The 27123-nt window shown below is 43.5% G+C and overlaps 4 protein-coding genes across 4 annotated transcripts in view; 3 read left to right on the forward strand and 1 right to left on the reverse strand.

Annotated features, from left to right (window-relative positions):
* The window catches only part of intu (inturned planar cell polarity protein), a 21240-nt gene extending 14039 nt beyond the window's left edge, over nt 1–7201 (forward strand). The window contains exons 9-16 of the mRNA XM_030780869.1: nt 251–304; nt 452–514; nt 1467–1688; nt 2446–2970; nt 4042–4136; nt 5335–5524; nt 6011–6150; nt 7090–7201. Of these exons, the coding sequence (XP_030636729.1) occupies nt 251–304; nt 452–514; nt 1467–1688; nt 2446–2970; nt 4042–4136; nt 5335–5524; nt 6011–6150; nt 7090–7201 (1401 nt within the window). The remainder of the gene's footprint in view (nt 1–250; nt 305–451; nt 515–1466; nt 1689–2445; nt 2971–4041; nt 4137–5334; nt 5525–6010; nt 6151–7089) is intronic.
* A 1067-nt stretch (nt 7202–8268) lies between these two features.
* ino80b (INO80 complex subunit B) lies at nt 8269–11195 on the reverse strand. Its single transcript, XM_030780273.1, has 5 exons — nt 10702–11195; nt 9994–10192; nt 9692–9849; nt 9413–9585; nt 8269–9114 (listed from the first exon to the last, which is right to left on the reverse strand). The coding sequence occupies exons 1-5, from the start codon at nt 10742–10744 to the stop codon at nt 8650–8652; spliced, it is 1038 nt and encodes a 345-aa protein (XP_030636133.1). The 5' UTR covers nt 10745–11195; the 3' UTR covers nt 8269–8649.
* Nucleotides 11196–11780: 585 nt separating this feature from the next.
* Nucleotides 11781–18576, forward strand: aadat (aminoadipate aminotransferase). The gene is made up of 13 exons (XM_030779942.1): nt 11781–11895; nt 12175–12343; nt 12679–12811; nt 13111–13185; nt 13279–13488; nt 13635–13700; nt 13833–13915; nt 14675–14771; nt 15477–15538; nt 15994–16058; nt 16483–16589; nt 17530–17631; nt 17798–18576. Exons 1-13 carry the CDS (start codon nt 11829–11831, stop codon nt 17837–17839), a joined length of 1278 nt encoding a protein of 425 aa, XP_030635802.1. The 5' UTR covers nt 11781–11828; the 3' UTR covers nt 17840–18576.
* Nucleotides 18577–19873: 1297 nt separating this feature from the next.
* On the forward strand, nt 19874–25150 carry mfap3l (microfibril associated protein 3 like). Its single transcript, XM_030780159.1, has 3 exons — nt 19874–19975; nt 21016–21422; nt 23821–25150. The coding sequence occupies exons 2-3, from the start codon at nt 21104–21106 to the stop codon at nt 24711–24713; spliced, it is 1212 nt and encodes a 403-aa protein (XP_030636019.1). The 5' UTR covers nt 19874–19975; nt 21016–21103; the 3' UTR covers nt 24714–25150.
* The last annotated feature ends 1973 nt before the right edge of the window (nt 25151–27123 follow it).

The raw sequence follows: 27123 nt of genomic DNA on the forward strand, positions 1-27123 counted from the left end.
ATGCTGTCTTACTCTGCTCAGTGCTGCCCCCCGCTGGTCACGTGTTTGAAAGTCAGTCTGACAGTTTTGTTCTTTGTGTGTTTGTCTTTTTTTAACTGTGTTTTAATCATGCTTAGGTTAGTTTTTTGTTGATCACTTTTAACCAAGAACAGTTATAATTGATTTATTTATTTACTGAATTCATCCTGAATGTTGCATTTATCGGTTTGCACTGTAAATAACCATCTCTCACATCTCTGTCTGCTCACAGGTTGAAATTGATACAGTTCTCTCCGACTTTGAGTCTTCAGATTTTGGTGATATGGTGAGATAAAATATTCAGCTTATGCATATACCTTTTTATACTGATTACATTGTCTTTTAGTTGATATGATTTTATCATGTTGAATTTTTTCTTGTAGAAAACTAATAACCACATAATCTCTCCCCCTCTCTCTCTCTCTCTCAACAGTCTGAAGATTTTTATGGCATGAGGCGTCTGTACGTCATTCTGGGTTCCTGTCTGTTCTATAAGGTGAGTTTCACATACGACAGAGTCCTGTTGAATATGCTCATATTTTGCCATTACCAGCGTCAGGTTATCGGAATCCCCAAAGTCACTCTGTCAAACGCCAAGTGAATTTTCCTGCGTGTATCAAGTGATAGATTATATGTGCATTTCTTTTTAAATAGTTTTTTTTTACTACGTTGTTCCCTTTTCATCACTCAAATTGCAAGCCATCTGCTGAACAAGCGAACACGTTTAATGATTAATGAACTGTTGAAGTGGCTGATTCAGTTCCACTAATCCCCCCCATCTGCTGTTCAGTGTGCGGGAAATCAGACATCAGGAGAGAGCGAGAAAAGCCAGTGAAGAACACTGTCCTAAACGACTGTCATTAACGGCTGTCTGTAGCGTGTTGTCGGCTGTGACTGTATGCATCCGTATGCTATCGAACCCCAAAACCCCTCCCCTTCCTGTTAAAGGCCAGAGTCTCCCCGGTCCTGCGTCTGGAGGTCCACAGCTTTCATCACATTCAAACACATCTGATAATTATCACGCCCTCGATTAAAAAATGAATCGGAGGTTTTAGAGCTGAGAAAAGGACTAAGATGCGAATAGCTTCCAGGTTTTCCAGCTCGATCGATGCTTTTAAGTCATGTCTGTTTTTAGAGCACTCACGCCATCATTCGCAACATAAGACTGTCGTTCGCATTGATACTCGCGTTTGCCATTTTGCTCCTCTTTACTGGTGATGAGCGTGCGTCATTTTTACATGTTAAAGTCGTAGATATTAACCGGTCTGTGTATTGGGTGATTACTCTTTAGTTACGCAATGCACAGACGTGTAGTTTGTTTACACGTGTTCTCATATGTTTTTGTTTGTAAATATTTTTCGTGTTGTGTTTACACATGAGTAACATGCATATGCGTGCGTGCCTACGTATTTCCATGTGTCCGGCTAACCCCCCCCCCCTCCCCGCAGGGCTATTTGATAGCGAACCACCTGCCTAAGGAGGACCTGTTAGACGTCTGCCTGTACTGTCAACATTACTGCCTCCTGCCACTGGCCTCGGAGCAGCGGGTGGGACAGCTGGTGGTCTGGAGGGAGGTGTTTCCACAGAGACGATCTCAGCCCAGCCCCCTGGTCACGCGGCTGGGCTACAGCGAGCCCCAGGGCCGCTACTTCCTCCTCATCGTGGGACTGGTGAGGCCACAGAACCGTTTGGGTTTGGGAAACCGCCTTAAATCCAAACTAGAGCGTTCACTTTGCTGACTGGTATTGGTTTTATAGCTGTAGTATCTGGCCTGATACTGAACCTAGCCGAACCTAACTCAACAGTTACATGCTTGGTTTGTGTTATGCCTCACTTGGAAGTCGTTTTGGATAATAGCATCTGCTAAATGAATAAATATAAATGTAAATGTATAGTTCTAAGCATCATGGGTGGGTGTGTGTGTGTGTGTGTGTTCATGTACATGAAGATGAGGTCATTAATTTGGCTTGCCACTCATCTAGCAACCTGGAAACATTGGCCACTGTTTTGTTCTTTAATATGAGGCGAGTCAGTCTGTCTGTTAAGTCTGTTCTGACTAGCACCGGCATAGCCTCAGGTTCTGCGTGTCCACTTTTTAACCACACATAAATAAAGCTTTGGCCAAGCAAAGGTCTGACACAGAAACATAATATTGTTACTAATGCTGATGTATTTTTTATCCAAACACACCGTATTGCGTGTGTGCGCGTGCGTGTGCGTGTGTGCGCGTGCATTAGTCTGTACTGTGATGAATGGTGTTGTGTCAGACCCCAGTCTCCTCCTAGTAGCCCTCCATCGCTTGGTCTCCCCGCTGCTCCGTTTATTGCTATTGTAATAGTGCGCATTCCTATTGCGTGGAATCAGCACCACCCGCCGAAACACTTACTTTTCTTTTCTCTCCTCCTCCACTCTCTCTCTCTCTCTCAGAGACACTTCATGCAGTGTGTGTTACTGGAGGCCGGAGGTTGTGCGTCTCCCGCTCAGGGCTCCCCGGGGCCAGACTGCGTCTACGTGGACCAAGTCAAGGCCACCCTGCTTCAGCTGGAGGGGCTGGACGCCGGCATCGAGGAGCGCCTCGCGGCTCCGCCCACCCCTTGCCTCTCGTGTGCCGATTGGTTCCTGCCTGCCGCCGCCGGGCGCGACCGGCTGGACGCCATTGGCAGCTCCCCCGTTCTCAGCCGGCTGGCCGGTGCCATCAAGCCGTCTTCCGCCTCCCCCGGAGGGCGAGGGGGGGGGCGTAGCCTGTTTGGGGAGGCGGCGTCGGCCCTGCGTGGGCGGCGCCCCAGTCCGCAGAGGAGCCTGTCGGACAGCGGGAGCGAGGGCCAGGGGGAGGGGCCCGGGCCGAGCCCGCACTCCACCCCAGACTCCGCCCGCAGACTGCCCGGCGCCCGACGAGACTCTTTGGGTTCGGGGGGCTCAGATGGTAGTGCAGGAAGCGGAGGTCTCTTTAAGGTACAAACTCTCAGTTCCAACCGCTGTGTTCTATTACCGCCATTGTATTTAGCTTTCATGTGGATGTAGAGTCTCCTCTATTCAACGGTTACTTCTTCAGTGTATCTGTGGTAAGAACTCGGTTACGAGCAACAAAACGACGGCTCTGGTAGCGTTCACCTCTATGACCGTGCAGGATTTTTTCTGTGACGGCGTGAAAGAAATTAACAGAGAGTTTATATTATAAGTAAAATTAAATATGAAACATGCTCCCCTCTGGCTCTTCTGGGCTTCAACTTGAAGCGTTCGCTTTACGAGAGAAGGGTTCACTGGGAATGAGAAAACGCTTTCTCAATCGCTCTCTGACTCTCAGATTTTCCTTCGATTTCCACTCGATGCATACATAGAAGCGTCCAGAGCCATGGCTGCGAATCAAGTCTAGTCATTGTTTCTTTATGATTTATGCGCCCTGACTTTAGTTTTATTGGACAAGCTGCCTGGTTTAGTCTTTCTAATACATAAACCCTGGGACGGAGAGAGGGAGAGAGAGAGAGAGGTAGAGGGAGAGGGAGAGAGAGAGAGAGAGAGAGAGAGAGAGAGTGGAAAGTGCCTCTCTCGCTGTAATGGCTGTTTGAGCTCTTGAGTGCTGGGAGATTTTTTGGGTAGATCCAGAGCAGATCCGGCGTAATTGTTTCACTGCGCAGAGTTTCCAGAAGTTCAGATAGTACATACTTCATTGATCCCCCAGCCGAAAAACCCGGTTTTCAAGCGCACAAACGAAAGACAGACGAGGGGGGAGAGAAAGACGCAGCAGCGGGTCGACACACGCCACACGCGGTCGGAAAAACAGCCCCTCGGGTTAGGTGTACGCTTAATCACTGGAAGTGCAGTCTTAAATCCCAATCTCATAAGCAGACTAGGATTAAAACTTAACGAGAGGTTACACTGGTGCTGCAGAGTCACATAGTTCATCGTCGTCAGGGCTGGTTCTCCATTTCGCCGGGTTCGTCTTTCGAACTTTGGAGGCCTTGCCCAGAGAGACGCTCTTATTTTGTGCACAGTCATAAATGAATATGTCTCTTGTGTGCTCAGATCCCCAGGCTGAAGCATCCAAACCCTTTCTACCTGGGCTCCCTGAGGAAGAGCCTGACTGAGAGAGAGACTGATGACATGCAGAGCGCCCTCAAGTGAGTCCATGCTGTGTGTGTGTGTGATGTGTCTGTGTCTGTGTGTGTGTGTGTGTCTGTGTGTGTCTGTGTGTGTCTGTGTGTATGTGTGTGTGTGTGTGTGTGTGTGATGTGTGTGTACCATATTTTGTGGTACTGAGTGGACCAAATGTCCCCATGAGGGGATAAACATCTGACAACCGTCAGGCTTTTTAGGATGCTTGCCTTTTTTAGGTTTTTTGTATTTTTTTTAAAGATTTTTTTTTCCCAAACAAAATGTGCCAAAAAGAATCTTTAGTTACACTTCACTAAAATCAAGATCAAGTTATTAATCTTTAGTCACTTTAAAATAGAAATCCACGGGAAACCCCCACTAAGAGATAAAGACAAACATATGAGTATGTGTGTTTGTGAGTTTGTCTTCAATTTATCCTTGGCACTTGTGATTCCTTACATAAAACGGAGCTGTAATCAGATAAGGTTTAATGAATCATCGTTGGATTATTGCAAAAACCCTGGATCCAATCAACAGAAGCCAAATGAGCTAAACATGCCTGGACCCCGCGTCACTTTTTTTTTTTTTTCTTTTTGTAATTTTACTTCCTTCTTTCGTATCAAATCATGTAACTCATTAGTTGTAATAGGAGAGCTGAGTTTGGGTTGGGTTTCGTTCGTTCTCTGCCATAATTCCCTCTAATATATACATGCGCATGAGCTGCTGGTTTAGTGGCTTTATTCTGTGTGTTCGGTGTTGACATCATGGTTGTTGCGTGTGTGTCTGTGCGCTTGTAGTGCAAATTCAATAATATCTCTGTTTCTACTCTCTCTCTCTCTCTCTCTCTCTCTCTTTTACTCTCTCTCTCTATCTCTCTCTTGTTCATTCTCGTTGATGCAGTTGCCAAGAGAGCGTCTCTGAAAATGTGTGTGCGTGTGTGTGTGTGTGTGTGTGCACGCACATGTTTGGATATGTGCAATGCTGATGAAGTAACCGCTCTCTCTTTAAAACGTAACCACATCTATTTGCGTTTAAGGAGTTATCCGTGTGCATGTGCACATGCAGCCATGCACGCATGTGTGTCTCTCCTCAGCAGCAGCGTTGGTTCGCCAGCTCCGAGCGCGTGAATACGTGCGTATTCGTGTCATGTGTGGTCCTCATCTATTGCTTCTCTTTCTCTCTCTCTCTCTCTCTCACCGCCCCCCCCCCCCCCCCCCCCCCCAGGCTGACTGCCGGCGTGGAGAACACTCTTTTCCACTACGTGTTGATGGAGACAGTACAGGGCATCTTTATCGCCCCCACCCACAGGGAGGTGGCCCAGCTCAGCGGCTCCATCCATCCGCAGCTCATCCGTAACTTCCACCACTGCTGCCTGTCCATTAGGGCTGCCTTTCAGCAGAGCCTGCCGCCCAGGGTGAGTGTGTGTGTGTGTGTGTGTGTGTGTGTGTGTGTGTGTGGGAGAGTGAGTGAGAGAGCATTTTTGTAATGATTGTGTTTAGATTATGAAGGTTTGCATATCTGTGAAGAATTTTGGCATCTGTGTGTGTGAATGTGTGTGTGTGTGTGTGAGAGTACGTGTGTGTATGATTGTGATTGCCAAGACACCAGGAGCAGTTTGTGAATTTTTGTAGTTTCCTGGCAATATTCTGTCTGTGTGTGTGAGAGAGGGGGAGAGAGAGAGAGAGAGAGAGAGTATGAAGCCAAGTGTCCAGAGCAATAGCTTACAGCATTTGTATAATGTGAAGCCTTCACGTCTATCAGTCTGTTGTGTGTGTGTGTATGTGTGTGTGGTGTGCGGTTTGTATAGCCATGTTAATGTGAATGTGAGTCATGACTTTTGTACTGCTTCCCACTATTCTCTGCATCTCTGCATATCCTGTGTGTGTCATTATCTAAACAGGACAGGCGCGGTGCCGACAGACCACAGCGAGCTGGTGGCCTCGGTCCAGTTAAAGAACACGGGATTCTCTTCCAGTGTAAACCTGAGAACTGGACCGACCAGAAGAAGCCAGCGCCCACAATGACCTACTGGGTTATAGGGTACGTGACTGCGGTTCGGCTGCACCCCAACAAGGGCCCCAAAATCCGCTTCAGGTTGAACTCCCTCTGTTGTCGCTAAGCAACGGTGTTTAATACATGTTAACGAATGAACGTTAGCGGTAACGGAGAAGCTTACGTAACAGGAGGTTTTGATTTCAAACCCCAAGCATAATGGTTCAACGCCATTGTTAATCCCTGATCAAGGCACATTCCAAGGTTCTTGGAATGTTCCGGAAGCGCATAACGTCAGCTATCGAAAGTGAGAACTGTGAAAGTGGCTCCAGACAAAAGCATCAGTTTAAGCGAGTAAATGTAATATTGAGATGTTTAACGCAGGCATCATTCTTGGCTGAGCGTTTAAGTACGTGAGAAAAGCATTGCTTTTTTTTTTTTTTTTTTTTTTTTTTTTTTTAAGAGCAGCCTCTGTAAAAGCCGCTCTGCTTTAGACTTAAGGAAATAAATCTCTCCAAAGGGAAAAAAGAAAAACAAAAAAAAACCAGCTTCGCAAACCTGAACAGTCAGTCTGGGTGAACTGGGATGACAAACAGCTGGGGCTTTGGTTTCCAAGCAATCAAAACCAAAAATGGAGGGATAAACAGCCATCTATCAGAAGAATGCCTCTATATCCAAGCTGTCCGTTTTGGGGTTTCTTATTTTTATTTTATTTATTTATTTATTTATATCCCCCCCCCCCCCCCCCCTTTTTTTTTTTTTGCTTTGTTTGCTTATTTTCCATGACGTCCTGAAAGCAAACATTTTCATCACTCAGTAGTCAAACAGCCTCCTTTTACCCCCTGTAATCTGTAAATATGTATAAATCACCGCTTCTTGTTTAAATTCACCAACGCGCACACAGACACGCACGCACGCACAATGGAAAATATCAGAATAGATTTTCCACATGCACTGAAGGTACTCCTTTGTTGTTTGTTGTTTCAGACGGATGCTTCTAGAACCTGTCCCTCAGGAATTCTACGTGTGTTTCCATGATTCCGTGGCAGAGGTTCCCGTGGAGATGGCCTTCAGGCTGTCTTTCGGCTTAGCCTTGTGATGTTTCAGGGAATGTGTGTGTGTGTGTGTGTGTGTGTGCGAACTGACTTATAACAGTACATAACTGGCAGTTGTATGGCACAATTCCGGGCTCCAAGTTTTCATTCAGCCTATTTCCCACAAGCCACAGGGCTCCTATTATCCCTGACATGGAAAAGAGTCAAGGAAACATTCCAAATGACTTAAAGCCCATTCAGTAATTCACCCCGAAGTGGAAAAGAAGTGATTGTCTGAATTTAACCTTGGAGCCGGATGACTGCCATCGACTGGCTGAGAACCCAGACAAATTACGCAGTCTAGATATGCCAATGGACTTGAACTGACACACTGCTCAGACTAGGTTGTGCTCTGCTGGCCATCCGATTGGTTTTCAGAGGACTCCTCTCAGCCAATCAGATATGGCATTGGGGAGTTGGTAAAACTGTTTTACCTCAGCTGGATCTTTTAAAAGGGCATAGTTACTTAAGCAGGGCAACTGGTCCAGCCCCTCTCATTTTCACTATGCAAAAAAGACGTTGATAATGTTCGGTGCTGACGATACAACGTAAGTGACCTTTCATTACAGAGCCTTACCAAATGTGACTGTCATTGCCTAACATGCAAGTCAGTGCTGCAGTGGAGGTGTACACTAATGCATCATTGTTTGCCAGACTGAAATCCAAACTGGTTTTGTTACTGTCTCACTCTGCTACTTTTTATGTGAACGGGAAAAGAATAACACGTTTTGTATTCTATTTAAGATGTACGCATTCCGTGAGGTTTTTTTTGTATGAAATCTGTCCAGTCTAAAGTGCGAGTTACATTTTGCATTAAACAAACGCAGGCAGATCGAATGCGATCAATCCGCACTTTAGTGAAGAGATGTATCGAAACGGTTTAACGAGGCAGCAGAGTCATAAGCTAATAAAACAAATTATTTAATTGTGTTCCGAGTTCTCCTGTTTTTTAATTTCTCATGAACACTGCATCGAGACACGATGTTACGCAGTGTTAATTTGACTTTAATGACTTTGAAGAAAGAAGCAGCCCAACTGTAATAAGACTCACCACACCCTCTTAATTTCTCTAGAGTATACATGTGGCAGTTTATTTTCAGTCTTCTTAGAAAAATAAAACTGTTCTGTTGAAAGCTTACATAGTCTAAACCAAATAAAACATGCCAAATAAATACATCAAGTCTAGTTCACCCAGTGCACTGATTTTAAACAACGGTTTTTGTCGTGAAACATAATTCAGTCCTTTAAGGATTGGAGTAGCAAGTACCCGAAACATAAACTTTACTTGGGCTTTGATGTGTGCTCTTGCAACAGCAATTCGAAACATAACCACTTCAAACCATTGGGAATTCGATTAGCCCAGAGAGAAAAATAAAAAGCTCTCCAAAAAAAGAAAACGTCGGACAGACAAAAGAAAAGAAAAAAAAAAAAAAAAAAAGAAAAGAAAAAAGGCTTAAGCTGCACTCTCCACAAGCAGCAGGTTTTTCCTGTAGCACTCAAGGCTACACAGGGGAACACCCGTCTTGGAGCAGGCATATCTCTTCAGGTTGGTACATCCGGACACCCCGCAGCTGACGGGGGCAGGAGGCGAGGGACGCGGGGGCGCGGGGGTAGGGGTCGGCACGCCGGCCGGGTAGGAGACGGCGGCGCCCCGGGCGGAGTCGCAGTAACGGACCATGGGGCACTGGGTCTGTTTGGACTTGCGTTCCCTCATGCTCTTGATCTTGGCCTTGCTGGTCTTGGTCAGCCTCTCAATGGTCTGGTTCTTGTTCTCCTCCGCCTTCTTGGCGGCCTGCAGGCGTCTCTTGCGGGCCCTCTCCTCCCGTTTCTGCATCATCTCCGCGGTCAGCTCCTTCTCCTTGTAGCCCATTGGCAGCTCCAGGAGAGGCTGGGTCTGTTGCTTGTGCAGGAGTGCTTTCTGATGCGGAGAAAAATCGAGAAAAAAAAAAAAACGTTTTACGACGGCTTGTTTGGTCTTGTACGTGTGATGCGAAGGACAGACTGGCGCGAACTGGATTTGTTTAGCCAAAGAAGAAGAATCAATGCCCGAGTTCTAAGCCGCATCACTTCGCAAGTCCACAAACAAAAATATAATTAGTACAGTCTGAGGTATTTCTCAGGCTTTGTGCCTGAAGCCAACTGTGTCAGCATATCATATTTTCCATTGCTGAAATGGCAGTAAAATGCAATAGAATCTCACTTAGGCTCCACTTTACCTGTCTGGCTGTGAGTAAAGACTCATCAATCTCCTTCTTAAGTTCTCCGTTGTCGTCCAGCTCTCCCTTCTCCAGAGCTTCCAGCCATTTCTCCTCCTCATCCATCGGGCCTTCCAGCGGGGAGTCAGGGTCCATGTCGGGCAGTGGAGATGGGTCCAGGTTACTGTCCTCATCTGGTGCGGAACACACAAACAGAATTATATAGACCCTCTGACATATGTTGACAGTGTGTCTCGGTGAAGGGTTCTGAATAAGTTCTAAAAAATAACATAAACTTACCCAACCAAGCCCTGTACTGTTCAATGGGAACTCCCTCTGATGGTTCTTCGTCATCATCTTCATCTTCATCGTCATCATCGTCGTCGTCGTCATCATCTACAATCATCAAAGGGGACGGGCGGCGTAGCGCATCGGGGACCACGGTGAAGGTTGGCACACTGTGCAACGGAGAGGAGGAAAAAAACCCCGCTTATTATGGCTAATGGTTTAAATGACATGACTGCTTGTCTGTTACCATTTGACAAAATCATTTCCAGATCACGAGAAATTATTTCCAGATTTTGTTGGTTCACAGGGTTTACCTCTTAGTGCCCAGAGTCTGTCCTCCCAGTTTGATCTTCAGTTTAAGCTGAGGAGGTTTCACAACGATGCCGGAGTCGGACTCCAGCGCCTCTGAGGAGAAACTGTGGCCATCGTCACGATGGTGCTTCTTTTTGTGCTTCTTGTGTTTTTTATGTTTCTTCTTGTGAGCGTTGTAAACCCCTGTTTCATCCCCATCTCCTGGGACAAAGGAGAGGAGAATTTTCGTATTTAGACCCACAGTGCGTAGGCTCAGCAGTCATGTTCCAAAGTCGGTAGCAGTTCAAGGACAGTGCATTGTAAAATCTTTTGATATAAACTGGAACCCAGTAAAATCCAGCTAGGGCTGATTCTGATACACAGTGATAGAGACAACTCATTCGTTGGGTGAGTACAATGTGAGAGAATTTGTCTGGATTTGTATTATTAACTCAGAATTCACACAAACCCCAGCACGTCCAGCTTTTTCACTACGTGTTGCACAAGCTAACTGATCTTTTCTGTCTTGTGGATTTTTCTGTGTGCAACAAAGAGCAATGCATTCTGATCACTGAAGAACAGTCAAAAACAGGTCTATGTGAATTCTTTATGTTTCTACTTCAAATTGCGAATACAACATGGAAAGGGAACAAACGCAGATGGCACACTTCAACCTGGCCTATGTCACTTCTTCAGGTCTATTTGAGAGCATTCGTTTGTAAAGCACTTACCTACAATAAACCTGGGATGAATTGCGTCTCTCCTTTTCCCCATTGACTTCTCCGCCCGGTCCTGAAGATTAGCGACTATACTGGTATATTTTGATAATTACTGATTACTGTTACGGGGTGAAATGGATCTCATCGTTACAGAATACCAAATCACCGGCGTTCAGATTTAAACATCTAGCTTGACTGCTAGGAGTAAAATTTAGAAAATATAGCAAACGATCAATCGAAGCAGATATGGCGAACAAAACCTACATCAAATCCAACAGCAAAAAAATCTGAATAAATATGGCTTAACTGGACGGCACCATAACAACAACTTAGTCAGCCAACTATCTAGCTAGCTTGCAGCAACGTACAAACAACTCTCTTCGTGGCGCTGCCAAGTAAACACGATGCGAAGCTTCTCTGAGTAAACACTGAAATGTCCCTGTTAACGTTATTAAATCATCTCATCGGAAAGAATAGGAAAGAAACATTCGCCCTAAAATACAACTGTGTTAACTAGCTAGCCACAGTACCGTCAACATTTACTGGGTCGTGCTTGTGCTGCTCCCTCTGGTAAACATGGATAATGTAGTTCCACGTGTTCAGCATTTCCTTGCATTCTAAGGACGGGAAAACTACATTACCCAGAAGCACATTCAAAACGCAGATCAAGACACGCAAGGTCAGTCAAATAAACGTGGTCCTCAAAAAAGATAAGATAGTGTGTGTTTATTTTCTGAGATGTGCTGTAATGATATGACAGTAAGGATAGCTTGTCGTTCTTCGATCCCCAACATTTCTGCATTTATTTAAATACGGTGTAGAACTTTCTCTATTCAGATAACTTGTATAAGTTCTAAAGTCAATCTCAGTTGTTACGGTGTTGATCTCTTAACAGTTTCATAAGACATCCTGAGTAAAACTGTCCTCTCTCCACTTCACGATGACGAACCAGACCAAATCTCTTTCAGTCCGACAGCTTGCATTATCTTGTTAAATATCAAATATGCGTTGTATGTACTGTGAAGTATACCACCTGTTGAAAGTAAAGCTTGCGTAACGTTTAAGGACAACAACCCGTAGGACAGGATTAACCTGAGCTGTCGAAGAGTTAATTTTTAATTGTGCTTTCGTGTCTAAGGATGAACTACTCCAGGTTTTTGACTGCTGTGAGCGCAGCAAGGAAACCGTCCCCCATTCGCATTTTAAGTAAGCCACGATTCTCTTGATTTATTCATGTCTAGGATTATTGACAGTGCGTTTAAGGGAACATGTGCTTTAAACCAATGACTGCCGTAGAGGTTACAAAAAGTACCAAAAAAAGAGAGAGAGATTAAGTATTGTTTCACTAATCTTTAAGAAAACAGTGTTTAAGCAGTTCTGTTAAACTGGCTCCTCAATTTTAGCCCAGTAATGCAGCTGAATGACTTTACTTATTTATATGCAGTGTTTACTGAATACATTTCTCTGTCCTCTACCCTCGTGAAGCTGAACTGCAACAGCGCTCACCCCCTACCCTGATCTCTCTTGCGGGGGGTGCACCAAACCCCAACACTTTCCCCTTCAAATCTGCCACCATCCATGTGAAAAACGGGAATCCGGTTGTTTTCGATGAGACCGTGATGAAGAGAGCTTTGCAATACTCAGGCTCCTATGGGTAAGCTTCCTGACACACAGCCCATAAAGTACGTTTATGTTAGCAGAACTGTCAAAGTTTTGTTCTTAGAACACATGTTCATGCAGTTATAAAGTACTGTATATTAAAGTTGTTCAGCTCTGGTCTTAGAACTGACTGTATTGTTTGTCCCTTGGCCTTTTTCGACGAAGAAGTGACATAGAAAATCAGTTTTGTGTGTTCCTAGAAAACCAGTCACGTAGAGTGACTGGCTAAAAGATGATCCTGTACTGCATATGGATTTCAGTGCCTCACTGTGATGTTCGACGTGTCCCCTGTGTATTTGAGGGGATTTAAAATTAGTAACGTCTTCTCAGAATTCCAGAGCTGGTCTCCTGGATGAAGGAGCTGCAGCGGAGCCTCCACAACCCTCCGACGGCAGGCTACAGCCCAGAGAGAGGCCAGATGGAAATGTGCGTCACCACCGGTAGCCAGGAAGGGTTATGCAAAGTACGCCTTCTGTAGTTCTCCGAGTCTATGACTTCATTTTCAGTACCATGCTGTGTATCATAAACACACACTTCTGTTTTCTGTCTCTCTCTCTCTCTCTCTGTCTCTCTCTCTCACACACACACACACACACACACACACTGATGGTTGTATGAGTAATCATGCTCTTCTGACAAACTGTTGGGATCATTGTCGATGACAGATGCAAATCATCCCTAGATATTGCCTGTCTGAAACGGCAGAGCAGATATTTGCATCTATCTGCAACCCAAACTTTTTTTTTTTTTGTCATTTGTCAGGTGTTTGAGATGCTGGTGAATCCAGGAGATAATATTCTGCTTGATGCACCGACATATTCTGGTACCTTAGCAGCTGTAAGAAACCATCTGGTTCCCCCTTCAAAAATAGACCACATTTCTGTGTACCACCCTGTTCTCCTTTCTCATCTTAATGTGTTTGATGTGCAGCTGCAGCCTCTGGGCTGTAACATCATTAACGTTCCCAGTGACCAGCATGGCATGATCCCCGAAGGCCTGAGAGAGATACTGGCGCAGTGGGACCCGGCTGACGCGCGTAAGCCTGGAACTACTATTCCCAGAGTTCTTTACACTATCCCCAATGGGGGAAATCCCACAGGAGCCTCCATGACCTTAGAGAGGAAGAAGGAAGTTTATGAGGTATGTGGCTGTCCTTGAAAAGTATGCAAAAAAAAAAAGAACAGGGTTGAATATTACATTTGTTGTATTGCTCTGTGACTTTTTGGTCAGAGATATATGTTTTGGGCTCTTTTTGATGAAACATGCTATTTTATTCTCACTTGCAGCTTGCGCAAAAGTACGACTTACTTATCATTGAAGACGACCCCTATTACTTTCTCCAGTTTCAAAAGGTGAATGGCTTAGGACTATCTCTGTCTGCGGAAACTCCGAATGAACTTAATTTGTTTTCACAATGCTCAGAATTATAATTGAAAAGGGACTAATGACGGAAACATCTGATGTTCTCGTTTGCCTGCTCTCAGCCTTGGGCCCCGACGTTCCTCTCCATGGATGTTGATGGGCGTATTATCAGGACAGACTCCTTCTCCAAGATTCTGTCGTCAGGGTAACGATTGTTGTCTGAATGTGAGGCTGTTCTGGCGTTTCTGATTGGTTGCTGGGGCATGGCAGTGCCTGCGTGTTTGGGGACTGTTGCCATAATCATGGGGTTTGTTGTGCCACTGAATAAACTAAGTTAATTAAGATCATTTATATTTCCAGGCAACAGATTCAGTAGACTCAGCTGAAACAGCTGGTAAGGTCTGGAGTACTAAAGGAACAAACAGTCGTGCTGGAAGTTTTGTGTGTGTGTGTGTGTGTGTCTTCAGCACACCAAACTGAAGTGGTTTAGGGAAGCACTTTGCATCTGTTTAATCCTTTAGTCCCACTGAGCAATACAAAATCCAGGAAGCTCAGTCCTCTCGCTCTCTTTCTTCTTTGTGTGTGTGTGTGTGTGTGTGTGTGTGTGCACGCGGGTGTGCGTGCGTGCGTCCGTGTGTCTCTGTAATACTATCCCAGGTGGCTGAAGTTTGGTGGTGTTCATTTACATGCTATCAAATGAATGTATGACTCATGCTTGTCACAGAAAATTCCCCTCAGATGAAAAAGAAAGGTTCACATGTTTATTTAAATTTGAAGATTTGCATTTACTTTCCTGTGGTACAAAATGTTATATTTAATCAGTATGTTTTTCCCAGAAGTAAACTGCTGCTGTTATTTATTACATACTAGACACAGAACTCATCACTCTGTTGTCTCTCTGTGTGTGTGTGTGTGTGTGTGTGTGTGTGTGTGTGTACGCGTGTGCCTGCGTGTGCGTATGTAGGTTACGGATTGGTTTTGTCACAGGGCCAAAGCCTTTAGTGGATAGAATAGTTCTGCACATCCAGGCTTCTACCATGCACACCAGCACGTTTACACAGGTTAGTAACTGTCAAAACCTTCACCATCCCATAAGCACACTCTCTCTCTGTCTGTCTGTGTCTCTGTCTCTCTTTCCCTTTCATGCTATATATATATATATATATATATATGTGTGCTGGCCTCTCACTGACAGGTGCTGGGTGACAGTCACACTGATAGTGTTCTGTTAATGACTATGACCTGCAGTTATTCTCACCGCAGTGCTATCCACAGGACCAGGGTGTGAGAGAGAAAAGAAGTGTTAGAGCTTAAATGAGTGTGTTGTTTTGGCTGAGTAATGTGTCTGCAAAGAAGACTGCTCTCTCTCTCTCTCTCTCTGTCTCTCTGTCTCTTGCCCCCCTCTGTTTTTCTTTCTCTCTTTCTCAGATTTTCTTTTCATCTCCCGCTCAGCTCATGATAGCTGAAGTCCTTGAACTCCTCAAGAGGCTAATCATAAAACTTATTTGTTAATAGATAACAGAAAACACTTAGACAAACTGAATATTTGTAAGACATTCAATAGATAAACACTCTTGCCAGCACGTAAAAATATAAACGGACGACTCATGTCTTTGGAGTAAATTCTGAAAATGTTTCTCATGTTATAAATGATTTAAAGTGCATTGATTTCGAATTTCTGTCAGACCATGGTGAAGTTACGTCTCCCTTTTCTTTTCTTTTCTTTTTTTTTTCTTTTTGTTCTTTCTTCCTCTGTGTGTCTGTAGATGATGGTTTCCCAGCTGCTACATAACTGGGGTCAGAATGGGTTTCTTAACCACATAGATGGGTGAGTGCGTTTTAGGTCAGGTCATGGTGCCTGTTGCAGTTTTTGTCATCGGTGCAACTTCCTGTCTCCCTCATTGTTTCAGTATGACTCTCTCCTCACAAATGACACAGTTAAGCTGAGGGTTTTTTTTTTTGTTTTGTTTTGTTTTTTACAGGTGTCTGGAATGTAAACATAAATACACCCTAAAGCAGGCTTAGAATTGTTTTCTGCCATGTTACTGACAATGGTAAAAAAAAATACATAGTTTACTTGTTCGGGATTCGATTGACTGATGTGTTACGTTAAAATTCTATTATAACATTTTTTATTTTGCATTCATTTTTAAATGCAGATCCTTATTTACGCTCTTGCAAATGTTGTCATGTGTTTTGTTTTGTTGTTATTGTTGTTGGGGGTGGTGGTGTTTGTTTGTTTGTTTGTTTCTGAGAAAAATAAAATCATTCTCTTCTGCACAGGGTCATAGAGTTTTATCGAACGCAACGCAATTCCATGCTCTCTTCGGCAGAGAAATGGCTCACAGGTCTGGTTGTTTCTCTCTCGGATTTGCACAGTTTTAGACCAGTTTGCTCGATTTGACTTTATCGTTTTTGCCGTTTATGGACTTATGCGCTTAAGTATGTTTATACATAAGTATAAATGTATGGCTGAGGGACAATGGAATGGTATTGCCATTGCTGGGTTCGCCTGTCTAATGAAGAGCTATCGTGTATGAAAACCTTGTACTCTGACACTCACACACTCACTGAGAGTCAATCTAGAACCAGAGAAACCCCCTGAATAATTGAATCAAGTGTGTTAAAACTTACAGTGATGCAAATTTCCAGTTGTGTGGTTTCCTAAGCAGAAACTGACATAAGAGTCGCATTGTTCTCAGAAACACGGCCCCAGCTGTTCCCCGCGCTTATCCGTGTGTTTCCCTGTTTGCATATGTCCACTCGCCGCAGACGTGGCGGAGTGGCACCCCCCGACAGCCGGAATGTTCCTGTGGATCAAACTGAAAGGCGTCAAAGACACGCAGCAGCTCATCATGGAGAAAGCTTTGGAAAAAGAGGTGCATAAATCACTCTCTCACACACACACACACGCACCCGCGCGCGCGCACACACACACACAGCGCCCATCTTTGAAGCTTTAAAGCATTTTTGAGACTTAACATTCACACACACACACACCAACATGCCTTTTTTTTGTTTTGTTTTTTTTTTAATCTCGAGGCAAGTAAAATGGTTACTCGTCAAAGCCTTAGTTTAACGTACAAGACACAAACATATATTTACGCTCAGTTTGACCTGCAGACAAAGCCACAAATATGTGTTTCTTTTCCTATGACAGAGTTCTAAAACGCGTGCGATTCTGATATACATTCAGAAGTACAGAGCATACTTGCTCTGTTCTCTCACGTTCTCTCCTTTGGCCATTAGTGATTTGTATTTTTCACTGTGTGGCACAATTATGACCGATGAATATCAGTAAGAGGAGAAACCATTCAACAGGTCTCTCGGCTAAAGAGCGTTTGGGGAAAATTAGGTTTGAATCTGTATGGAAATGAACCATAATACACAGCGTCACAGTGATTTGTCCCCCTCCCACACACACAGACACTCACAAACTCACACCACACACAACACACACAACAACACGACATGACACACACACAGAGCTGATTCACAATTCAGCTGATTTTCTGGTTTAACCTTTGAAAAGAGCGACAAGTACAAAGAGCTGTTCTGCCTCTTAACATTTGGGGATTTTCTGCTGTAATTTTCCTCATTCCCAAACAAATAATGAGGGCTTTTGAGACGCAGAAACTCTGCGTAACTGGCTACGGGCTCGTGTTCATCCCAGCGTACTCGCTATTAAGGCTCCTGCAAAAAAAAACATTAAATGATCAGCATCCTACTGTCAGCCGTTAGATTTTATTTGCATGTGTTATGCTGCATGTATTTACATATGATTGTTGTTGTTGTTGTCGTTTTTGATTTGGTGTCCAGGTGCTTCTGGTTCCGGGGGGTGTGTTCAACATTGATAGTTCAGATCCATGTCCGTACGTTAGAGCCGCCTTCTCTCTCTCTACACCACAACAGATTGATGAGGTAATACACACAAACACACACACACACTCTCTCTCACACACACACACACTCTCTCTCTCACACACACATGCGTACACACATGCAAACACGTCAAGTTCAATTTTTACTATAATTCCCAGACCCTGCGTTTCATTTATTTATTTATTAATGTTTTTTTCTTTTTTAGGCTTTTAAGAGACTCTCGGTACTCGTCAAAGAAGCCTTGTGAGAGGGTGACTCTCCCACAAACAAGGAACTTTGTTATTTTTCAAGATCAGAGAAAGATTTCTACAAACAGGCAGTAACTGAACTTGAATCCTGCCATTAACTGCCTGAAAGATCAGCCAGAAAGGTCAGAACCTCTCGTGCTGAAGTAATTCACTTAGCTTTCAAATACCAGATCAACATAACAGGACTTCACAAAGGTCTTTGTTTAGTTCTCAAGTATCAACAGTGCAGTGATTTCACAAAGATTTGGATCTCTTTGGAATGAAACACACAGAACCTTACAAAACATTTAGACTCTGTTCAGAATCAAATGCAATAAGGCTTGCAACTTCCCTCTGCACAATTCTGTTTACGATAATTACTGTAAAGAAATCAATTTATTTATTGTGGATGAATGTCACTTTGACGGAAAAAAAAAAAGATTTGAAAGTGTTGTTTAAAAAAAGTAATGCTATGAGAAAGATTTGTGTTTACTACAATACTGTGTTCATTTTAAAAAGGCACCTTGTCTTTCTTGGAAGGTTGTTATTAACTATTTTTACAGATGGCTAATATCCTAACAGGTCAGACCCCAAACAATGAAGTACTTTAAAACATTAGAACACTACCTGTCTTTCACTGGGTCCTTCTCCTTTTTCCATGTGTTTAACTGGCTTGAACGCTACTAAAACACTCGAAATCTAAGTTCCTTAAGCACTAAAAACGGTCACGCTCAAACAAACCATTAAAACACATTTAATGATAGAAACACAATGAAGTCTTTTATTCATTTCCATCTTAACTATCAGAGATAGAAACAATGTTTTAAGTAACACTGTTTTTTTTCCCCACCTCATTTGCACTCTGTATCTGGTTGCTTTTTAACATTTCTGTAATAGGCCTGGACACAGGACTAGTCTGAGATTTAAGCCTCTGACTCCTGTACAGAGTTTCTTGGGTGTGACAATGCGCTCTGCTCATGTATAGACACAAAGAAGCACCGTGTGTATATGTATGTGTGTATGGTACTTAAGAGGAGTGTTTTGTGTACAGCCTTTAACAGTGAACCATGAAAGATGTTATGGTAAATCTCAGCTGTATTTTGTATAAGCTTACAGGCAGACATTCTCCCTGGGCTTTGTGGTGAAAGCAGAGGTCCATTTGACTCACTTCTCTTCATACTGATTTTATCGTTCCATATAGAATTTTTTTTTTTCCATTTCCATTTTTAAAACTCCTCTCTGCTGAGTGGATTGGGTGAGGCTTTGACATTGGAAGGGCTGTCAATACCATAACGTAGGCCTCTGAATTAGAACTGTTCTATAAATAAACAGGTCGTTCAAGAATGATCACTCATCACATAGGAACCACTCCTGTTTTGCATCAAAGCGAACTATTACAAATGTAGTCATTCTTCATAAGAGCCATAGTACATTTGTATGGGTTATTTACAAAGTGGTGTTCACAAACAAAAGTCAAACTTGTGGAGCACGTTGAAGCCTTTTTTGATAACTGTGCCTGTAGAGATTAGATTTTGTACTGTTGTTCTCTCAGAAAAACCACCTCGGAAAACAACTGCCTGTTCCCTTTGAAGTATTTCACAACAGAGGAAAGGGAAATGATCAACAACAGACAACAACGACATCACACCGAGACAGTTTACTTTTCATTGTACTGCCAATTTCCATTAAGTGCCTCGTAAATTGGAGCAGGCCTAAATATTTAAACTGTTATCCTGTTTTGAAATATTTGAAATACTAAGGTCGCATCACGGAAATCTGTTTCTCTCTAGTAAGACTGTTACAGTGAGGGCATGTTTACAAACCTTAAATTTACATCACAGCGTATAACGGTCAGAACAGTCAAATTGTATTGCTTTTAGTCGAATCCTTAAACATCGCATATCGTCTTCATTTTGATCTGAGAGAAAAATAATAACTCGACGCGCATACCTTGCGGTCGGCAGACGATGGTTCACTCTCAGATGAGACCGACCCAGTTTTAGAGCTGCTAAACTGGTTGTACACGCTGAAGTGAAGCAGTGAGGCGGCGGCAGTGAATTAAGTGGCACGGCAGTCCATGGCGTACGCTGGCGAGTGGGCAAATCCAGAAATCCGTTTTGCCTGAACATTTGGATGACACAAACCGACGTAATAAGGTAATGTTGTCAGATAATATGGTGATAACGTGTATAGGAACTGTCTTTCAAGGTATGCGTGTGTAAATATATACACCGTCCTCAGTAGTGAGATAATTGTTTGGGTTAGCAGGCTTTGCTATGGTCGCGTGCTACTAGTTAGCATGCTAACTTACTCCGGTAACGCTAGTATTCAGTTTACCTCCGTTTTTTCTTTGAGTCTGTATATAACGATCTTTTTCACATACATCGACTATTGTCTGATGTTGTAGTTGTCGTCAGTTGTGAGAACATTCCAGTGCCGGTCGCAGTCTCAAGTTAGTCGCTTGACATAAAAACGGCTATAAACGTTAACCACATCTAGAATGCATCAGCTGACCAGCTAGCTAGCTAGTTAGCAAACCCTTTGTTTTCGGCGGTTAGATATTGCAAGTCAAGTCATTTGCGGTCACTTTATATTCTGCAATATTTTTTTTTTTTAAAGCTAGATTGGAGTCTTACTGTGGACGATGAACTTTGGTTCAAATATATGAGGCAAAGCAACCACAAAATGAACCTTACTATACCTGTCCAATGAGTGCAAGTCATTTGACAGTTTCCTTTTGTTTGATGTTCTTTTAGGATTCTTTTATTTTATTTTATTTTTTTTTAATTTTACGGCTGGCATTTGTATTTTATTGAGACTGTGCAATTGCAACATACATTGTTCACATATTTGAGCGTGAGCTGACTATTCGGTGAAACTAACAAGGACAACAATATTCCGAATAATTCATTAAGGTTACTTCGTGAAGTTGTCTGCCATATGGATACGTACAGTTATGACCGGTAGATATTTGTAACTTGTATATGTTCGCTACTGGCTACAGAATATTTTGCTGGGTATTATGAATGCAGCATAAATACTGCGCTGACGTGGGAGGAGCGACAGCTTTTTTGAGTGATAAACTTCAGGAAAGAGACCTTATCTTGGTTAAGCAGATGATCTGAAACCGTCGTTCCAGTGCATTAATCATTCTTATTCTTTTTTTTTTTTCTTCTTACTTGTTTTTCTTCAGCAGAAGACTCCAACAGACTAGTATGAATGCCGATTTGCCTCTTGTTTGTTCGGCTACCTGGAGATAGCCGTAACATGAAGACGCAAGCAGAATGACTTTTAATCGTGGGTTCGGTACAGCACGGCCAGTGAAAATGAGCGGGGTAAACAGATACGTGATTATTTATTTAGTGTCAGCCGTCAGTATCGGCACCGCAGGGGCTATGAACGCCGCAGCGATGGATAAAAACAGTACTGAGAATGGAAGCGGAGCAGATGGTGGTATGGTCCCTCTGGTGCTCACCAAAGTAAGCCAGATCATAGCCCGCGAGGGAAACTGCGCCTTGATTGACTGCAACGTCACGGGTGACCCTTTTCCGAACGTACAGTGGTTCAATTCCCACGGACACCTGTTAGATACCGAAAGGAGTGGTAAGTTAACTTTTGTAATATCTTTTTCACCCTATTTCCTTCTTGGAAGCTGCTGATAAACTAGCTCTATACAAGTTCTGTAGATAGTAGGTGCAGCAGATATAGGTCAGTGAAGAGACAAGAGACTGTACCTTTGTAGTTAAATACAAGGCGCCCTACTGTTGCTGTTGGTCTGTTGCCAAACAGTTGGAAAATGAGAAGAACCCAGTAGCTGCTCTTCACCGCTGAAGCACATAAAAGTGAATGGTCGACCATAAGCCTCCTAAGTTCCTTATCACAATACATCGGCAATCAAAGCAATTACAGGTCTGATGGCATGTCTTAGGTTGACGTAATCGGTGCCTCGAGTTTGTCGCAGATTTTCAGGAGAAGCATTTTTGTCTGGATGCCATTCTCTGCGTCGGTCACGTTTCAGTCAGCCTTTAACCTAGATTATTTTAACTGCTGGAGGGGAAAAAACAAGATTACAGGGCTTAGATATGATCTGAGAACAATTCAGGGAATGAAAAACTGAAGTGGTATCTGGGGCATCATCTACTGTGGTCACGTTTCCCCTGTTCTTTTGACATACTGCTTGTTTCCCTCAGCCAGAAGTGCAGAGCCAATCGTAGACTTTTCCCAATGAGTGAATGTATGTGTAGATCTCAAAGGTATTCAACAAGTGATACACCGATTGGAGAAATTCAAAACAAAAATCTGTCTCCGCGTGACTAATACGCACTCCTTTATTTGTGATTTGACCTGAACTCGTTGGGAACGCCACCTCTTAATTCTTAAATCTCCATTCCCCCCCAGCATCAGAAAACAAAACAGGTTTGCGCATGTTAGACACCTGAAGCGAACTCATTTTTAAAGCCTAATGCAAAACAGTGCCAATTCCACCCCTTGTTGTTTCTGCCTTTTAGAACTCTCCATAAGCCTGACATTGATTCGAATAAATCCAAATGAACATGGCTCAGAGTGCGTGAGTTCTTTGTATCGAAGGCGCAGCACCCAGAGGAGAGTGAAAAAAAGAAAATGTTTATGTGAACCTTAGGCCACATGTCTGAGCCTGTACAGCAGGCAGAAACATGATGACTGCTTGGAAAACGCTGGCTACTTTGTTTGTGTTGTTAGTCGTGTGAACACAGGACAGACTTTGAATTCGCCCAACTTTGACTCATGTTTGACGCTCTGTTTGAGCGACGTTTTTTACACGACTCCTTCAATTTAACGTGTGTTAAGTGTTAGATCTCAAATTTGAATTGAAAAATAAGAGAGAACTCAACTATACAGCAGTGCTGTAGTATACAACCGCATACTGCACCGTATGTCTAACTATAGTGTTGGCTGTTCCTTCGGCGAGAAAGCATTCGGTCGTTTTATGGTCCGAAAACCTTGTGCAACACGGGCTCATTTTTTGACGACGGGCTGACGTCACTGTTGGACTTTATACTGTTCCTTAAAGTCATAGTCAAAGTTTCTTTTATTACCACACAGTGGCCAGACTGGCCTTACCACTGATTCTACGCATTATGCTACAAAGTACACTTACAAACATCCCTGGGTCTGAGATCAGGGGCAAGATCAGGGTTATGCTAACTGGAGTCTGATGCCGTTCCCGACTAAAAAAAGACGGAGAGAGAGATTGATTTACACCCGGTCTTCATCTGAGGGCTGCTTTAAAAATAAATAAATAAATAAGCACCCCGTGAATGGTAAATATGGATTTCTGATTAATTTTTGTGGTGCATTATTAAATTGCCATAATAGCTCCAGAAATTGCTAGCAAGTCAAAATAAGTGGCCTTAGCCTGCTGCCAATAAGTAATGCATTGCAGTGACTGCGGCAGACGGTAAATAAGATGAATTATGGATCTGAGCTGTTATAGTGTGGATGGAGTGTTTGCAGTAGCCAAGCTGTTCCTCACAGGACGGTGTTGTGCTTAAGGTCAGTTGATGAGTTTGCCAGTCAGACGGTCATAATGTTGATACAACAAACTGACATGGGTTGAATGACCTCAGCCATTTATTGCACATATATATATATATATATATATATATATATATATATATATATATATTCCTTTTTTTTATATATCCCCTTATATTGCCTTTATATTCACCTTTTATTGTTCTTTTATTATTATCTACTTATTACATTGTGCAAGTTGAGCTGGCCCCGAGCCCAAGAATTTCATAACTGATAAACATTGTTATCTAGTAAATGACAATAAAACTTGAAACTTGAAACTTGAAAACTTGAAACTCTTGAGCTAGACATTACTTAGTGTGAAGAAACATTTCTGTGAGACCAGGTAGATCGACAACGCTAACATGAAATCTGTTACTTCTGTTTCTCCATGCTTCTCTCATCTTCTCGTTTTTTTTTTTGTGTGTGTGTTTTTCTTCCCCTCCAGATGGGAAATGGATCCTGGACAACGGCGTCCTCAACATCACCAGTATCACCTTCGCGGACCGCGGCAAGTACACCTGCGTGGCGTCCAACGTCCACGGCTCGGCCAATGGCACGGTGACGCTGCGCGTGGTCTTCACCAGCGACGACATGGGCGTCTATTACATGGTGGTGTGCCTGGTGACCTTCACCATCATCATGGTGCTCAACGTGACCCGCCTGTGTATGATGAGCAGCCACCTGAAGAAGACAGAGAAGGCCATCAACGAGTTCTTCCGCACCGAGGGCGCCGAAAAACTCCAGAAGGCTTTCGAGATCGCAAAGCGCATCCCCATCATTACCTCAGCCAAGACCTTGGAGCTGGCCAAGGTCACGCAGTTCAAGACCATGGAGTTTGCGCGTTACATCGAGGAGCTGGCGCGTAGCATCCCGCTGCCGCCCCTGATCATGAACTGCCGGAACTTCATGGAGGAAATCCTGGAGGTGGTGGGCGTCGAGGAGATGAGGCACACCTTCGTGCGGCACGCCCCCGAGGGCCACGGCTCCGGCGAGGGCGGGGCGGGGTGCGTGTCCGCCGCCGGAGACGTCTTCACCATCCTGCGGGGGAGGGAGCGAGCGCGGAGCGAGTCGCCCGCCGCCGACTCGGACGACGCTTCGTTGCACGAGCAGCCCCAACACATGGCTATCCAGGTTTCGGTTCATCCGCAGCTGGCCGCTACTGCAGGGTGCAGCAACGTGGAGGCTCCGCCCCTGCCGGAGGTGCCCTCATCCATTCCTTTGCTGGCGGCTCCGCCTCCGGAGCCAGAGGCAGAAGGGTCGGAGGCGGAGCCAAAGGCGGAGTCTGAGGGCGGAGCCGCGGAGCAGACGCCGCAGGTCATCTATGAAAGCCACGTGTAACATCCTCACATCTCTGGGTGATTATCTTGCTATGCATTTACAAAAACAGAAAAAAAGGTCAAGACATCTTTCTTTTCCCCCTTTTCTTTTCTTTCTCTTTTGTTTTTTGCTCTGAACTTAGAAAAAGTAGAAAAGAACCTTTAACCTGGGGTTATTTACTGGTCTATCAACTCAAGAGACAAATAAGTATTACAGTTTTTTTTTTTTCCTCGTGTTCATTGCATATTCATGTTGAATGTAAAAGAGGGGCAGTGGTGACATCATTTCCTGGTGAGTTAAACTACACCATGCAGCCAACTGAAGATGTAAGATCTATGGATTAGTCCCTGTTATTTATGAGACAGACAGAAAGTAGGATGACTGTTAGAAAAATGGAATCGGATTGTAAACTCCATAACCTATTGCTAAAGCAATCGACTCTACTGATAATTACAGTGCTACGATGACAGAGATATGTACCATGTTAGTATACATATGCTACTTGAGACTGAAGTGCATTTTATGTCGATTTAAAACAAGCCATTTCAGAAAAACTTTATATATATATATACATATATAAGATGAGTCCTACAGATACTACTTCTGTCGAGTCCTTTTTTTAAGTGCATGGGAAATGCATGTCTTTGAAATTCAATGCTGGACTAAGGAACATAATGATGTAGTGCAGCAGGGTATCTCGACCAGGGTTTTGCCAGATAGCAGTCGGATCATCACCTTTGCCATTAATCATGGATCGATTTTCTACCCTCATTTCTTCAGTTGTTTAACTGAACGACCACTTGAACCTTTTACCTTGTTATCGTTATTAGGATATAACAGGAAAGCCCAGAGTTACCCAGAGAGAGGGCCATCCTATACAGGGTTTATTACTGACCCCTTTAAAAGGAATCAAATGGATTTAGAGAGTAAACTCCCTGGGGTTGTACAGAGGAGCAGATTCTGTATGGAGAGCTGACTGAATAGTACCGTACTTGGTAACCGATTGGACAGTTCACCCGGTGTACAGGTTGGCCCTTCGAGTATAACTTTGGGCATCCCTGGTATAATAATAATTATGACTAATATATTCTTCATAGTAGAGTTGTTATTAGTATTATTTCTTGTCTTTATCATTGCGTTATTTAATATGCACAGCTAGAGATGTGTGTTTATTTTTTTCCCCCCCTTTCTCTCTCTTGGCATTTTGTTTTGTCTTTCTTTAACAGAGTGTGTTTGAGTGTGTTTCTTTCTTTCTTTCTTTTTTTTTTGGCCTCTCTCTTTCTTTTGTGTCATTCTCCAGGACCCGAATCCTCCTTCCCCTGTGTCTGCTTATACAAAACCACTTCCCGCCTCATGTGACAGGGGCAACAGAGAGATCTGTGCTGATGAAGACATTGATAACACAAACCATTCAGTACTTAGTAGTGGGGGGGGGGGGGGATGCTGGAGGGTGGCATTTTTGTTCCTTTTTTTTCTCTCTCCTGAAACGGTGCTCTTCACACGGTTCTCTCATTTGTAGTGAATAAAAACCATCTGCTGTGTTACCATGGTTTCGTCTGTTTGGTTCTGAATGAAACGCTCTTGTTCACTGAGAGATGGTTTAAAATAAATAAATAAATAACGCCCCCACCCCACACCCTATTTCCGTCTTCTGATAAATATCACCTGATAAATCTCCTGATCGTTTTCGTCCAATCAGTGTTCCCAAGCGGGGTGTTGTCATGACAACACAGGATGTCACCTTGTAACCATGGCTACAGATTTTTGCCATATTCAGCACTTTTATCCTTGACTTTTTTTTTCTTTTTCCCTCGGTCATTCACAGAGATAAAGCTCTCTGTGTGTGTGTTTGTGAGTGAAAGAGAGAGAGAGAGAGTGAATGTGTGTGTGTGTGTGTGTGTGTTGGCTCTTAAAAGCAAGCTCAGAGCCAGGTTGCCTAAACGTGGTGTCTGGCAGTCTCTTTTGTGGAGTCTAAAACCCTTGTCAGTTTTCCACAAAGCAAGAAATGTGCCGGAGGCCTTGCAGCCTGGTGACGTTCGCTTTCACCTCGAATTTCACCTCGAATGTTTCGAGCCACCTTCTCGAATGACAAAGTAACATCGGTGTCTGATACACATGTGTGCTCCATTGATTCGGTATGCATTTCTCGCTGCTCTGAACACATTGAGTGATCCAGCGTAGCGGATTTACATGCTGATTGTGTTGAAGTGATATGCAATAACATGTAGTTGCCAGCGTGTGTCAGTAAAGAGGAGATTAAGGATGTACTTGACCCACTCATTTTCAACAAAGAGCTTGCATTTTATTCATTAATATTTTTTTTTTCCAGACATGAAGTGTTAGATAGACATCTGCAAACTCCTTGTCCAACAACCTCATTGATGTTCTCAGAAATGGGAAATGTATGATCATACACCCTGCACCTCTTTGC

This window comes from Chanos chanos, chromosome 7, assembly GCF_902362185.1.
Source record: "Chanos chanos chromosome 7, fChaCha1.1, whole genome shotgun sequence".
NCBI classification, from domain to species: domain Eukaryota; kingdom Metazoa; phylum Chordata; class Actinopteri; order Gonorynchiformes; family Chanidae; genus Chanos; species Chanos chanos.